The 12451-nt window shown below is 34.9% G+C and overlaps 1 protein-coding gene across 4 annotated transcripts in view; it reads right to left on the bottom strand.

Annotated features, from left to right (window-relative positions):
* The window catches only part of Rbm27 (RNA binding motif protein 27), an 81095-nt gene that overhangs the window by 49990 nt on the left and 18654 nt on the right, over positions 1-12451 (bottom strand). Inside the window, exons 3-7 of one of the 4 annotated variants that reach the window (XM_005324205.5) lie at positions 11195-11319; positions 5287-5378; positions 4440-4633; positions 3401-3661; positions 1057-1350 (exon numbers count right to left, since the gene is read on the bottom strand). In XM_005324205.5, the coding sequence (XP_005324262.1) occupies positions 1057-1350; positions 3401-3661; positions 4440-4633; positions 5287-5378; positions 11195-11319 (966 nt within the window). Of the gene's footprint in view, positions 1-1056; positions 1351-3400; positions 3665-4439; positions 4634-5286; positions 5379-11194; positions 11320-12451 lie in introns of all 4 variants that reach the window. The other 3 variants (XM_013358171.4, XM_078047238.1, XM_078047240.1) reach the window with 3 other exon arrangements.

The following is a 12451-nucleotide window of genomic DNA, read 5'->3' as shown; positions in this document are numbered from 1 at the left end:
ATACATGGAATGTTATTTAAAAGACCATTTTTAAACATGTTTCTTTTTGTGTGTGTGGTGCTGGGAAAAATTTCTTACTCACATATTGATTTTTTTTCTTAAAAAGCAACAAAAACAAAAATAGCCTTTGTTTAGTGTAGTGGCACTCCTGTAATTTTAGCGACTCAGGGGCTGAGGCAGGAGGATAGCAAGTTCAAGGCCAGACTCAGCAATTTAGCAAGGCCCTAAACAATTCAGTGAGACCCTGTCTCAAAATAAAATTTAAAAAGTGCCAGGGACTGGGCTGGAATTGTGTCTCAAGGTTAGAGTGCTTACCTAGCACATGTGAGGCACAGGGTTCAAATCTCAGCACCACATAGAAAAATAAATAAATAAAGGCATTATGTCCATCTACAATTAGGAAAAAAAATAAGTGCCGGGGAAGTGGCACAGTGGTTAAGTGCCCCTGGGCTCAATCTCTAATATCAAAAACAAACAAAATCCTCTTTTATTATTAAGGAATTCCACACAGAAATACAAATTAGTAAACTGATTTGACATTTGGAATTTACTTGAGCAAAAACCCACCAACCCAAAAAACTGAGGGATGGGAGGGGGGCACACCTAAATACTGATAATCACTGAGGCTGGATGATGGTACGTACATGTAGGGCATATATTTTTCTTCTACCGCATGTATGTCTGAAAATTTCGATAAAAATTGTTAAAATGTCATTTCAATATTCTTGAAGAGGTTTGCTTTTAAGATTGGAAAATTTCATTAAATTACTAGCATGTTCTCTCTCTTGCTACCAACTAACAAAATTCTGACCATAAGTCACTATATGATAGGCTACCATAAGCAAAATTTACATTGCTAAGGTACGACAAATAATTCCATGCAACAATGGATGGCAAAAAGGAAGCAATGGCATCTTAATTATGGGAATATATTCCAAATTCTATCATTACTTTTCAAACAGTTTAAACAGTGTCAATTTTACCAAAAGGAGGAAGTTCTTCTGAATAGAATTCACCATCAAAAAAAAAAAAAGGATTCAACTAGCATGTACTTACTTGGTATGGGAAGCACAACAGAAGGTGGAGGTTGACCATGTCCTTGTGGAACAGGAAGTCTCATACTATGGCCAGGACCTGGGCCTGGACCAGGGCCTGGGCCTGGGCCTGGGCCTGGCCCTGGGCCTGGCCCTGGCATTGGAGGCATTAACATTCCAGGAGGTGGTGGAGGAGGAAGCCCAGGAGGAGGGGGTGGGAAAGGAATCATACTTGGCAGAGCAACTTCATCAACAACTAGAGGATCATTTCCATGATCAAACTGACAAAGGTCCCCCAGTACACAAAATCCTCTTTCTGTAAGAATAAAAAAAGAATCTTATTATGACCTACTTACAGATCAGAAAATAAAACAAATCCCTGAAAAATCCACCATTCTGATTTAAGAAGGTTTTCTCTCAGGAGTCTTAAAGTCTTCTTGGTGTCATTCTACTAATCATCGTATGTCCTTGAAGCAGAAAAAGGTGTATTCTCTTCTTTTTATACTATAAGACTGACTTATTGAGATAACAAATAACAGGGAAGAATAAGCTACTAAGTGTAATGAGATTAAACCATTTGCTATTAAGTTTTTATAATAAAAACTCAAGGATTTTTTTGGTACTGAAAATTGAACCCAGGGGTACTTTACCACTAAGTCACAACTCTAGCTCATTTTTATTTAATGAAAAACAGTCTTACTGAGTTGCTAAGAGTCTCACTAAGTTGGTGAAGCTTGCCTCAGCCTCGAGAGTAACTGGGATTACAGCTATGCGACACCAAAACAGGCAAAACTCAGATATTTTAAACAAATATCAATTTAGAGAAAGCTTGTGGAGGAAAGGGGATAAATGAATTGAACTAGATGACTTAATTTCAATAATCTATCTTCATAATGTTATTCTAAAGTAACCATTCTTTCTGTATGCAAACTGAATTTTTGGTTTACAATATTCAACTAGATAGGAGAAATAACTTTTAATGTACAACACAAGATATCTGTGATTTACAACAAATAATTGAATGCTTCAAAATAGCTAGTAGATGTAGCTAATAAAAAAAATAGCTAGTAGACAGAATTTTGAATGCTCTCAGCACAAAGAATAAATGTTAAAGTGATAAACATAAACACACCAATTATCCTGATCTGACCATTCCATTCTATATACATAAACTGAAATCTCATTTTACCCCATAAATGTGTATAATTACTGTCAATTAGAAATAAAAATATATTCAAAAATAAATAAAATATTAAAGTAGGCACTATATACTAGTATTTACTACAGCACTGTTTGTAACAAAAAAATACTAGAAACATCACAAGCATGCATCAATAATAGGTTGAACATATTTTTGTACAGATAGAGCTATAAGAAGCCTATTGAAATATTGAAGAAATTCTTTTTGTATTAATACAGGATAACCATCAAGAAATACTAAGTAAAAATACATGTGAAAGTATGAAGAGAATACTATCATTTATGTAAAAAAGAAAGTAGGGGAAATTAAGTTTAAGATACATATACATAGAGCATGTTTAGAAAGATATATATAAGAAACTGACATCATTAAGTTGGTCTTGGGAAGGAAAATTCAGAAACAGGAGTAATGAGATTTTTAACACCTGAACAATAATTTCACTCTATTCCCCATTAAAAATAAATAAAATGTAAAAATACATGCATTCAATATAGAGGAAAAATGAGGGCATGGAGGTTTAGCTCTGTTATAGAGAGAGTACTTGCTTAGTACACACAAGGCCCTGAGTTCAATCCTCAGTACCTCAAAATAATAATGATGATGATGATAATGACAATGATGATGACAACAATGCTATGATGTTTCTGTTTTGCTTAAAATAATACAAGTGAGGGAGAAGTGCATAGGGTCTAAATAAAAACAAGATTGCTAATGAGTTGGTAACAAGGTGATGAATATTCAGGGTCAATTATATTTTGTCAACTTTTATAAATATTTCTATAATAAAAATAAAATACGCACATGCTGATGCATTCATTTAAATGGAAAATCAGCAAATCAAATTTCTAAATGTGCTTAATAACAAATTCCCAGCACCAAACAATATAAAGATATTATAATTGCTAGTATCTACCAAATTTTATGGTATGCTTACAACGTTTATGTAACAAGAATAAAAACTAAAAAAAGGGTCAAATTTAAATATTCTCTTGACAAGAGCCAAAGCACTATATAAAACAGGTATATAAGCATATCCCATAAGAGACTCTTTCATTCATCCCTTTAACAAAGATCTGAGCTACAATGAAAAAGTATGCAATATAGGCAACATTTGTTTTACTAAAATATTTTCAGGAACAATATAAAAGAAGGTCATAGTTTTTACCATCATAATCTCTGCATCGCCTCTTTGGTGGTGGGTTTCGACCAAAAGAATTGGAAGAGCTATGATTGTTATAGTAATTAGACCAACTCTCAGTTGTGTTTTCAGAATGGTGAGCAGGTGCAATCACAGTAACAGTGCTGGGAATAGATTGTGCCCCAGAGGAATACTGCTCAGAAGAGTTTGGAGGTGGTGCAGACACAGGCACATAAGAACTCTCCAGGTCATTCCTTTCACTCTTAAACTTTGATCTTTCCCTGTGTTCTGCTTTAGAGACAAAATAAAAACAAGAAACAAAGAAATCACACATTTTACGTTCCTGAATTTGTTTATTTTCTCACAGAAAGGAAAGATGAGAACTTACAAAGCTATCTGTATTCCAAAATGCCCTTGTTATTAATTTATCCTAAAAGCTAGATCAACTTATTTTCTTACAGAATAAGCAAGATGAGAACACTGGAGTAAACTTACTAAGCTATCTTTCTATATTCCAAACTGCTCTTGTTAATTTATTCTAAAAGCTGGAACATGAATAATGTGACATGTCTGATCAATAACTTGTAAAACATCATCTTTTATAATAATATCAACATCAACAACAATACGAAAAAGGGTCAGCTTCTACTGATATTTAAGGACTATTATTCAAGTTAGGAGACCAGTGATAAGGATCTTTTCAATTTTATAAACTTTAGGCAATTGATATAAATCAATTATATTCACAAAAAAAAACAAAAACCAAAGGCAGGCAACCCTCTTCCTCAAGTAATAGCTTTGTTGATGAAAGGACATTTTAAAAATTACACAAAATTACTTAAGTCTAGACATGTACTTTGATATCTTAAAAATAAATTCTTTGCCTATGATTCCAACCCAATAGAACCCTATCTTTCTAACAAAAATCAATATTCAGTTTTTTGAGGTAATTCTCGCTTTTATATTGTTGAGGCATACTGAAGGTACATCTGGCTTTAAGGGACTCTCATATACACTCATGACATAAACAATAAAACTTTTAGGGGGATACCTCTTGTCTACTCACCAACATTCCTATTTGGATCCCGGTCTTTGCTGCGCCCCCTACTTCGGCTTCTACTTCGACTCAGGCCTCGGCTCTTACTCCGGCTCTTACTCCTGCCTCTTCTCCAGTCATACTTCTCACGGTATAATTCATTCCGTTCATAGTACCGGTCATAGTCCCTCCACTTGCCATCTTCTCTTTTTTTCTCACGTGTCCTATAATACACAGATATAAAAGCCATATAAAGGCTGTAAAAGTGAAGTCTGCCAACAAATCCAGAATATGAAATACTCTCAAGTCATCCAAACTCATAACTTTTGTGTTTTTATAGGAAAGTGTAAGACGATATCACATAATTCTTCTAATCTATCATATAAGAAAAAAATATTCCCACCACAAGCAAAATGGGTGGGGTGAAATGAAAAAAAAAAAGAGAAGAACCCAAAGTATAGAGAGAAGGGGGGGAGCAATTTAGAAATGAAATAGAAACAAGGCTCAAAAACAAGTTTTCCTAAATAAAGACCAGTATTTTGAAGATAAGTTCTTGATTCCACAAGCAAACGACCACCTGTAATATAAAAATGATATGTATAATTTTAATACTGAGCACCCCTGACCAAATGGAACATTTCTTTATTACTCTCTAAGGAGACTGCTTCCACCCCACTGAGCTCTTGGGAAAAGAACATAATAATGATTGTTTATAAAAGAAATGGAAAGTAAGACAAAGACAAAAAACAGAAAGAGAAATAACATTCTTCCTTTTAATGTATTTAGAGAGAGGAGTTAGTACATTTAAAACTCCTTTTAATGCCTTACAAAGCAACTAAAAAAATATCAATGTCTTCCTAATTAAAAACAAACAAACCTTCTTTCACTAGATTCTGAACGAGTCTTCTGGGGACTAGGATATTTCTTTTTTCTGCCATCTCGCTCTTCCTCTGCTGGTTCCTGAAAAACCTATATAAAAACATTCATTAAAAATAAGAACAGTTCTTGTATAAAATTACAAAACAAAGTCACTTGATGACCTTTCTAGCACAAGAGGGGACAAATATACATACTGAAATACTGAATCAAAACATTTTCAGGGACTAGGTTGTAGCTTAGTGGAAGATCACTTGCCTTGCATGCATGAGGCACTGGATTCAAATCTAAGGACCACATAAAAAACAAGTAAATAAAGATATTGTGACCATCTACAACTAAAAAATATTTTTAAAAAATTCCAAAAGAGTTAGGCAATAGGAAAAGACACTCAGACTACTTTAAGTAGCACTTTATTAATTGTTAAGAGATGAAATGGTAATAATGAATGAAAACAAGCAACTCATTCTTCTTTGTTTTTGTTTTTGTTAACACAATGCCTTTATTTTTTATTTTATTTTATTTTTTTTAAAGAGAGAGAGAAAGAGAGAATTTTAATATTTATTTTTTAGCTTTCGGCGGACACAACATCTTTGTTTGTATGTGGTGCTGAGGATTAAACCCAGGCCGCACGCTTCCCAGGCAAGCGCGCTACCGCTTGAGCCACATCCCTAGCCCCAAGCAACTCATTCTTTAAACCAAAATAGAAATAGTAAATCACTAAGCACCATAAAGTAAAATGGTTTTTATATTCCTAATTATAAAATATATTCACACATAGAGAGGACTTTAGATTTATTTAATAGAAAAGTTTTCAGAAACAGTTAATTTAATGAATGCTATAAAAAGAAGTTTTTGGGCTAGGGATATAGCTCAGTGGGTAGAATGCTTGCCTTGCATGCACAAGGCCCTGGGTTCAATTCTCAGCACCACACACACAGACACACACACACACAACAAAAAAAAAAAAAAACGAAAAAAAAAACCTACACTATTTCAAGTAAATTATAGAAAAGTGGTTTTGGAAAATAATGGAAATGTTAAGGCTTTATTTATTTAGTTACTTATTTTTACAGTACTAGAGATAGAATCCAGGGGCACTATACTGAGCTACATTTCCAGCCCTTTTTACTTTTCGAGAAATGGTCTTGTTAAATTTTGGCTGGATTCAAACTTGCAATCCTCTTGCCTCAGCCTCCTGAGTTGCTAGGATTAGCGGGTATGTGCCATCAAGCCCAGTTTAAGGCTTCTTTTAAAGTCTAACAATCAAGAGGGACCAGAAATAAAAAGAGAACAATTGGGCATGGTGGAACACACCTGTAATCTCAGAACTCAGAAGGCTGAGGCAGAAGGACCACAAGTTCAAAGCCAGCCTCAGCAATTTATCAAAGGCCTTCAACAACTTAGCAAGACCTGTCTCAAAATTTTTTTAAAAAATAAAATATATGAATAAATGACTGGGGATAATACCTCCTTGGTAAAGTACCCCTAGGTTCAATCCCTAGTACCAAAGGAAAAAGAGAACCAGTCATCTTATTATCTTTAAACAAGTTGCTCTCAAACCACAAACATAGCTTTCACTTGAGAAAGGTGACATAAAGTCATCTGCAAGAACTAAACATCTAATGCAGAAGCTTACTTATAAACAAATCTCAAAGTGAGTAAACAGACCAGGAGATGACAATTTAATTCACACAACTAAAATACAGCCACAATGGCAATGATGTGGCACCAGCAAAACTATACAATTACTACACTGTATTTAAAAATCATTCTCTCTACAATTTAAGAGAAACATAGAGGATGTGTTACTCCATTGGAATACAATCAGCTAAACCCAGACAGTAAATAAACTCCACAGGACAAATGACTGAGTTTCTCTAAAACACAATTAAGAAAAAACAAGGGGTGAAGAAAGGAAAAAATGTGGTCTGCTTCATAAATCATGGCATATATCATTTGTTGTTTTTTCAGCATCAGGATGAATTGTACCAATGATCCAATTCTTTCACCTGGTTCCTCCTGTGATCAATAGTATAATTATAAAATACCTAATGGTACAATGCAGCTGAGGATCAGGGAAGACAATTAAGATGGACAGTCCATAAATTTGTTTCATACCCTGCTTACAGTAACTGCATCCACAGACCAGAAAAAGAGATAATTAGCCAAAGATACGTGCTGCTTCAAACATTCCTGCTTGACATTAGCTAACAGAATTACATTAAACTATTTTATTTATGCACTAATATGTGAACTATTATTTATGTAAGAAATCATATAACAGTTGAATTTATTTAAATATCAATTTATTTTCAAGCATTTCTTGTTTCTAAAATTTAAGTTAAATTTTAGAATTGAATGCAATTTAAATTAAATTTCATAAACAAGAAATGCCATCAAGTATTAGCTGGAGTAGCTCTATATAGAAGATGATATTCATTTTTCACAATTTTCAAAATTAAGGTTTATTGGACTGGGAATGTGACTCAGTTGTAGTATACTTACCTGGTATGCATGAGGTTGTGGGTTAGATTTCCAGAACCGACAAAAAATTAAAAACCAGGATTTACTTCAAAAATACAAATAAAGACTGGGAGTAACGGTGCATGCCTATAATCCCAGTCGACTCAGGAAGCTACAGTAGGCGGATCCTGAGTTTGAGGCCAGCCTTAGCAACTTATTGAGGTCCTCAGCAACTGAGTGAGACCCTGTCTTAAAATTAAAAAACTAAAAAGGCTTGGGGATGTGGCTCAGGAGTAAAGTACCTCTGGGTTCAATCCCTAGCACCAAAAAATAAATATATAAGTACACAAATAAAAGTGAATCTAGCCAGGCATGGTAGCACATGCCTGTAATCTCAAAGACTCAAGGGAGTGAGGTAGGAGGTAAGAGGATTGCAAGTTACAGGCCAGCCTCAGCAACTTAGTGAGACCCTCAGCAACTTAGCAAAGCCCTGTCTTAAAAAAGGACTGGGTATATAGCTCAATGGTAAAGGGCCACTGGGTTCCATCCCCAGTACCAATAAAAAAAACTATTGTATGGATGTTAAATTTAATGTAATTGATAATGAAATTATATTTAAAAGAATAATATTATTCTTTTATTTGGGGGGGGGGTTACCGGGAACTAAACTCAGGGACACCACCGAGCCACATCCCCAGCCCTATTTTATATCCCCAGCCCTATTTTATATTTTATTTAGAGACAGGATCTCACTGAGTTGTTTAGAGCCTAAGTTGCTACAGCTGGCTTCGAATTCAAGATCCTCCTATCTCAGCCTCTGAGCCACTGGGATTACAGGTGTGCACCACTGTGCCCAGCAAGAATAATATTCTTATTCTAAGGAAATACACGTGTTAAAAGGTGAAGCAGGGCTCAGGCTGTAGGTCAGCAGCAGAGTGCTTGCCTAACATGGGTGAGGCACTGGGTTCGATCCTCAGTACCACAAATAAAATAAAGGCATTCTGTCCATCTACAAGTATAAAAAAAATAATAATAATTTTTTTTAAAAGGTGAAGGGTTATATCTATGACTCACCACCACTAACAACAACAATAAAAAGTTACAGATATAGACCTGCAGAGAGCAAACAGAGCAAATCTTCAATAAATATACCTTGCAAATGTCATATGAGTTTGAGTTACTATTCATGTTGATTCTTATGTCAGTTTAAAATTATTTCCAAGTAAGGAATGTCATTGGGATTTTGATCAGAATTGCATTTAACCTGTACAGTGCTTTTGGAAGTATGGTCATTTTCATCTGGAAAAATAAGAGACCCAGAATAGCTAAAGCAGTCCTTAGCAGGAAGAGTGAAGCAGGTGGCATCACAATACCAGACCTTAAACTATAATACAGAGCAACAGTAACAAAAACAGCATGACACTGGTACCAAAACAAACTGGTAGACCAATGGTACAGAGCAGAGGACACAAAGACTAACCCACAAAATTACAATTATCTTATATTAGACAAAGGTGCCAAAAACATGCATTGGAGAACAGATAGCCTCTTCAACAAATGGTGCTGGGAAAAATGTAAATCCACATGCAACAGAATGAAATTAAACCCTTATATCTCACCATGCACAAAACTGTACTCAAAATGGATCAAGGACTTAGGAATAAAACCAGAGACCCTGCATATAATAGAAGAAAAAGGAGGCCCTAGTCTCCATCATGTGGGATTAGGCCCCAACTTCCTTAATAAGACCTCTCTGGTGCAAAAATTAAAATCAAGAATCAATAAATGGGATGGACTCAAACTAAAAGTTTCTTCTCAGCAAAAGAAACAATCTGTGAGGTGAATAGAAAGCCTACATCTTGGGAGCAAATCTTTACGCCTCACACAACAGATAGAGCACTAATCTCTAGGGTATATAAAGAACTCAAAAAGTTAAAAACCAAAAATACAAATAACCCAATCAATAAATGGGCCAAGGACCTGAACAGACACTACTCAGATGATGATATACAATCAATCAACAAATATATGAAAAAATGTTCATCATCACTAGCAATTAGAGAAATGCAAATCAAAACCACTCTAAGATTTCATTTTACTCCAGTCAGAATGGCAGGTATTATGAAGACAAACAACAATAAGTGTTGGCAAGGATGTGGGGAAAAAGGTACACTCATATACTGCTAGTGGGACTGCAAACTGCTGCAGTCAATATGGAAAGTAGTATGGAAATTTTTTTGGAAAACTGGGAATGGAACCACCATTTGACCCAGCTATCCCTCTCCTTGAACTATACCAAAAGGACTTAAAACAGCATACTATAGAGACACAGCCACATCAATGTTTATAGCAGTACAATACACAATAGCTAATCTGTGGAACCAACCTAGATGCCCTACAATAGATGAATGGATAAAAAAAAAAAATGTGACATATATACACAATGGAATATTACTCAGCAATAAAAGAGAATAAAATCATGGCATTTGCAGGTAAATGGATCAAGTTAGAGAAGATAATGCTGAGTGAGGTTAGTTAATCCCAAATAACCAAGTTTCAAATGTTTTCTTTGATATAAGGAGGCTGATTCATAGTGGGATAGGGAGAGAAGCAGCATGGGAGGAATAGACAAACTTTAGATAGGGCAGAGGGGTTGGAGGGAAGGGGGAGGGGCATGGGATTAGAAACGATGCTGGAATGTGATGATCATTATTATCCAAAGTACATGTATGAAGACATGAATTGGTGTAAATATACTTTGTATACAACCAGAGATATGAAAAATTGTGCTCTATATGTGTAATAAGAATTGTAATGCATTCCGCTTTCACATATAAATTTAAAAAGTGAGACAGAAGTAACTTGTAGAACTGCTTTTGTAATTCATGCAGCCTCATTAAAGAATTCACATTCTTCTCATATGCTATGTTATCTATATATGAAAGGAATTGAAATGAACTCTAAAACTTCCATCTTGGTTTAAAAAATTAGGTATCCATCTATTATCAGTCTTTATATGTCAATATTGTGAAGCCATTTTTGCTTTTCTAATATTGACAATGTTGTTTATAATTAAATTAACCATTTAAAACAACTATGTGGTTTAAAAAAATGTCTTCTTTACATATATGAAAAACTTTACCTAATGATTTCTTTCCAGGTTTCATTAATAATTTATTTTCAGGAAAACATCCGTATTTGATGAAATTTTTTTTCTAGAAGTCACTCGATTTAAGATTTCTCTGAATTCCTCACTACAAGTATGACTTTGAGCCCTAAATAAGTTCTCTGAAATTTTTTCAATTTTCAAGAAACCCTAAGTATCTGCACCATGCCCCAAACACAAAAACATCAATCAATAGATAGTTACTTCTAAAAAGCTCAAATTACAACTAAGAATACTTTGAGAAGTTCCCCAAAGCAAAAGAATAATTTTACATTACCTCTTCTTTAATTTCTTCCTTTTCTTGGACTAGTGGTTTTGGTTCAGGTTTAACTGGTTCCAAAGGTGGAAGGTAGTTCTTAGTATAGAGACTTTCAAATAATTTGTCCACAAAACCTGAAGTTTCTGAGAAGAAATAATATTAAAGTGTTTTACAAACAAAAAAAAATTTAAACATTGTTAACAAGGTTTTGGAAAAGAAACAATTTCATACACTGCTGATGGCACTAAAAACACAACCTAACTTAAAGCAAAGAATCCCACTTCCAGGTTTTATTTTGTTTCTTTTTCCCAAAAATATAGGGGAATGATCCCTGGGTGCTCTACCATTGAGCTCCATCCCCAGTCCTTTTTATTTTTTATTTTGAGAGTCTTACTAATTTTCCCAGGCTGGCCTTGAACTTGAGATCTGCATAACTCAGCCTCCAAAATAGCTGGGATTATAGGTGTGCAACCTCACAACCAGCTCACGTCTGGTTTTTTTAGTCCCTCTGACATAATTAAATGTATGCAAACCATATCCATGGAAGAATATTTCTTGGAGTATGAAACAGCAAAGGACTGGAAACAACTCCAAATTTCCAAAAGAGACTAGTAAAATAAATTGTGGGACAATCATACAATGGAATACAAAACATCTACCAAAAAAATGAGTACTGATAATACCAAGCCTCAAAGACATAAGATTTTTTTTTCTTTCTTCTTTCCCTCCCCCTATACCATACCAGCAATGTAGAATGCACCCAGGGCCTTGTACACTGAGCTCTGGCCTCAAACTTTCTTATCCTCCTCCTCTTTTTTTTTTTTTAATTTTTTTTTTATATCTATGTTTTAGTTTTTGGCGGACACAACATCTTTGTATGTGGTGCTGAGGATCGAACCCGGGCCGCACGCATGCCAGAAGAGCGCGCTACCACTTGAGCCACATCCCCAGCCCCTTATCCTCCTTCTTTAGCTTCCAAGCAGCTGGGATTACAGGTATGGGCCACCCTGCCCAGCTCATTACAATATTTTTATGTTTACCTACATAAAAAAACTCAAAGATATAAGAACGGGCAAAATTATGTAGTATAGGTGGTATAGGGATGCATGTAGAATAGTCAAGAGTATTCTCATGATATATCTTCTTTGGGGAGGAGATACTGGGGATTGAATCCACAGGCATTTTACCACTGAGTTATATCCCCAGTCCTTTTTATTTTTATTTTGTGACAAGGTCTCACTAAGTTGCTGGGGCTGATCTCAAATGTGTGATCCT

The sequence above is a fragment of the Ictidomys tridecemlineatus genome, chromosome 1, assembly GCF_052094955.1.
Source record: "Ictidomys tridecemlineatus isolate mIctTri1 chromosome 1, mIctTri1.hap1, whole genome shotgun sequence".
NCBI classification, from domain to species: Eukaryota; Metazoa; Chordata; class Mammalia; order Rodentia; family Sciuridae; genus Ictidomys; species Ictidomys tridecemlineatus.
Note: the sequence above shows the minus strand (reverse complement) of the source record. Positions and strands in the feature narration are given on the sequence as shown.